This window comes from Thamnophis sirtalis, unplaced genomic scaffold (assembly GCF_051295495.1).
Source record: "Thamnophis sirtalis isolate CommonGarterSnake01/CBP01778 unplaced genomic scaffold, rThaSir2_p1.2 scaffold_2, whole genome shotgun sequence".
NCBI classification, from domain to species: Eukaryota; Metazoa; Chordata; class Lepidosauria; order Squamata; family Natricidae; genus Thamnophis; species Thamnophis sirtalis.
Window position 1 is genome coordinate 105,672,551 of NW_028261382.1, and position 4,015 is coordinate 105,676,565.

The 4,015-nt window shown below is 40.1% G+C and overlaps 1 protein-coding gene across 1 annotated transcript; it reads right to left on the minus strand.

Annotated features, from left to right (window-relative positions):
* Positions 1–742: 742 nt before the first annotated feature.
* On the minus strand, positions 743–1,722 carry LOC148049076 (mas-related G protein-coupled receptor member H-like). The gene has a single exon (XM_087703542.1). It carries the CDS (start codon positions 1,676–1,678, stop codon positions 743–745), a length of 936 nt encoding a protein of 311 aa, XP_087559668.1. The 5' UTR covers positions 1,679–1,722.
* Between the last annotated feature and the right edge of the window lie 2,293 nt (positions 1,723–4,015).

Sequence of the window (4,015 nt, forward strand, 5' to 3'; positions counted from 1 at the left end):
ACAGAGTCAGCCTACTGCCGCAAGCAGTCTGGGTCCTCATTTTACCCACGTCGGAAGGTTCCAATTTCCAATTTAATAAAATTTGTATGCCGCCCACTCCCTAGGGACTCTGGGTGGCTTACAGACAGATAAAAAAGCATTTAAAAATTTAAAAATAAAGATAGATTGTTAAAATTGCACATCATTCATTCAGTGTAGGTGGGGCTGGACATTAATCAACAGCTCCAGGCCTGCCAGAACAGCCAGGTCTTGGTGGCTTTACAGAAGGCCGGGAGAGTGGTAAGGGTCCGGATCTCTACGGGTAGATCCTTCCACAGGGCCAGCGCAGTTACAGAGAAGGCTCTCCCCCGGGGAGTCGCCAGCCGGCATTGTCCAGTCGACGGCACCCGGAGGAGGCCCAACCTGTGAGATCTAGTTGGTCGTTGGGAGGTATGTGGCAGGAGGCGGTCTCTCAGGTAGCCAGGTCCTAAACCATGTAGAGCTTTAAGAAGGTTGGAAGGACGACTTCCTTGTGGAGTTTCCATTTTCTGGAATGGTTTTGTATACCTAGTTTATATCAACGAAGGGAGAAAAAATCTTGCTTGTCACATCCTTCCCCAATCATCAAAATGAACTCTCATAACATTCAAATTGGAGGGAAACAAAACCTATTATATTTTATTTCTATAAGCAAGAGATACATTTCTATAAGCAAGAGATACATTTTGATATCCAGCATTAGAGACAAGCTAATATTATGCTTTTAATGGGGGGTTTGGACTGTGTTTGCGAACTTCAATCCGGTTTCAGAAGCTTCATCTTCCTTGAAGACACTTTCAAAAGTGACCTTGATGTTCTCCAAGGATGGAGCTAGTTTTTTTCTCCCAACCAGAAAGTAGATCACTGGGTTAACACCGCTGTTAAGAGAAGCACACAGTTTAAAATAGCTATCCAAATCAGGAAATTTATCCGAATAATTCACGTCAAGAAAATGTGTAGTGAATGCATAGATCCATAAAGTAATAGAAAAAATGAAGAAACAGAGAAATGTAATTAAGGTCATTACTAAAATTCTTCCCCGTTTCAACTGTTTAGGTTTAAGATATATTTTGATGATCAGGATCACAACAGAGATTGTGATCAATGGAAAGGAAAGCACAACAGTCGCCAGGAAATAGACATCCTGGATAAATGCATATTGAAATACAGGTTTCATAATGTTTGGAATTCCAACCAGGAGGAAAGAGAAGATCCATAGGAAGGAACACACAAGAGGGGACAAATACTTTGGCCGTGAATAGCGATGCCAGATTGGGAAGAGGACAGAAACACACCGGTCAATGCTGATGGCTGTCAGAAGAAACACTCCAGTAATGTACATGATTTTGGAGTAAGAAAAAAAGAATAACTGAGTTATGTCTGATTTATTTGCAAAAAGAAAAATGGAAAGAATAGCCATAGATAGAAGGAATCCAAAGTCAGCAATAGCTAAATTAAGAATCAACACAGTGAAAGGGGTTTTCTTAATCTTGAAACCAAGTAGCTGGATAACAATTCCATTTAATGGGAGACCAATACAGCAGATGATTATTGTGGCTAACAGCATGATACTTTCAGAATTGATGGGTGTATTTTGGTTCTCATCCAAAGGATCTATAGAGCCAGACGCAGATCCTTCTGCATCACCGCTGAAATCCATCAGGAGGCTTCTGTAATGCTCCAATAATCTCTTCTTTTAGAATGGAAGTTGCTATTTGAAAACAAGAAAGCAGTCAGGATTTATTACTTCTCTATAATTATCATTTCTTCCTCTCTATCTTATCTCCAGCTAGACTGGGAGAACTTTTTGACCTCTATGAATAGTAATATTAAGAATTACAACAGATGAAGAGTCCCTCTCCCATAAACAATAAAACAAGGGATACTTTACAGACATCCATACCAAATCTGTCATCGCCTGGGTCAACAAGAAGAAGGACACAAGATGCTGGAGCTTCTGGAATCTGGTTCCACGTAGGCTAAAGGATTCAGGAATGTTGGCTGAGCAACCAGGGCCAGCAGCTGTAGGGCTAATGGAACAAATGTTTTTACTAGTCACAAATATGCAAAGACTGAAAGCAAGTAATTTTTGCAATAAGGTTTTTGCTAGAAGTAAGAGATGCCTTGGGTGCAATCCCAAAACATCTGGCATGCCACATAAACACCATCAGCATTGATAAGGACATCCAATTGTACTTCCAGCACCTTCAGAAATGAATACTGTGAGTTTGTGGCTCTGCTCCAACCTCTCCTCATTGGAGGGCTCAAATTGAGCCATAGCCACCCTGGAGGAGTGGTGAAGTTAAGGGGGACAGCCTAGCAGGTCAAGGAGAGCCACATGTCTCCAACCTGACTAGGAAAGCCCCCTCATCCAAAGATGAGGAGCAGCAGAAGCAAACATGACTGCCTAAACACCTAAGACTGTGCTGGAGCATAGAAAGTGAGTGGTGTGTGAACTGGGTGAAAGAATACTTTCTATTGAAAAATGACCCCAGAAAATCCAAGGGGGAAGCAAATTTAAACAGTGGTGGGTTTCCATTTTTTTTACTACCGGTTCGCTTGTGTGTGGACGGAGCCTCCCCCGCTGCCACTACTGGTTCCTCCTATCCTGGCTGAACCAGCAGAAAATCCACCTCTGATTTAAAACCATTTGCTAGCACTGAATAACCATGTTAAAATAATACCAGAGAAATTAAGAAGAGAATTTTTTTTAAAAAAATTGAACTCTCAAAGTAAAAGATGTGATATCAAAAAGGCATGATTATATGCTGGAATTAGATCCAGAGCTTTTTATTATTATTATAACGTTTTCCCACTTATTTGATTTATAATTCAAAATAACCAAAATCAGAATTGTCAGCAATAACAAAGAGAGACTGTAGCAAGTTGAAGCTAGAGTGCCATTTGCTGTTAAAAGGGGAACTGTGCAATCTTTGGAATAATCATCTATATTTGCTGGATTACAAGTATTTACTTTAAAACTATTGGAGATTTATACATCAAATAAGAAATTTGGCCAAGAGACCCCTGAATATTGTTGAACATTGTTGAACAAATAAAAGTGGTTGGTAGAGGCGTGGATAATAACCCCTTGTGTTTTATTTCTAAATTGCTGGTTGATTTGACATGTGTGATTCTAATTATTTCTGGACATTTGACCCAAAAGGAGATTTGTTAAATAAAGATGTAATGCAGGATGGAAGTATGCAGAGATAATGGAATGGAGCTGATGTATCAAAACATTAAGGATTTTATAAAGGAACTACATAAGGAGATGATGCAAATATTTGATTGTATAGACCAAAAATTGGAAAATATAATACAAGGAACAACGAACAAAGACCAGGAAAATAAGGAAAGAATGGAGCCACAAGGGGAAATGGAGGAGATAGCAGAATTGAGAAACGAACAAGAAGAAGACAACAATGAGGAGACATTATTAAAATTAATAGCAAATAGGGAATTAAAACAAGAGGAAAATATCTCAAAAGATTTGAAAAGGGTATGGACGAAACAGGAAAATAACTGGGGGGGGGGAGACGGGTTAGAACAAATAAGATTCAAAACTAGACAGTGGGCAAAGGTGGTGAGGAGAGAGAAAGCTAAAATGTATAATCAAAATATAGATTTAAAGGCAGATGAAATAAATGGCTTAAAAGATCTAAAAGAGTAATGGGAGACAACCCTCCCAAAAAGACTAGAAAACTGGATGTAGGCAAAAGGTGTAGGATAAAGAAAAAAAGAAAGGGAAAGTAAAGTAAAAAAAAGTATTGGAGCTCACAATTCAGTTCCAACAAAGGTGGGGGAGACGGACCAAGGCTGGAATGGATTCTGGTGTTGCAAGGTGCATGCTGGGCACAGCAGGCCAAAGGAGGTGGTGCACAGCTTGGGGCATTGCATTGAAAGTGGCGGGATGAGGTAGATGAAGGGAGGTGATGTGCAGTTTTTAGCATCGTGGAGGGGAGGCATGGGGATGCAGCAGCTAAATGGAGGTGGC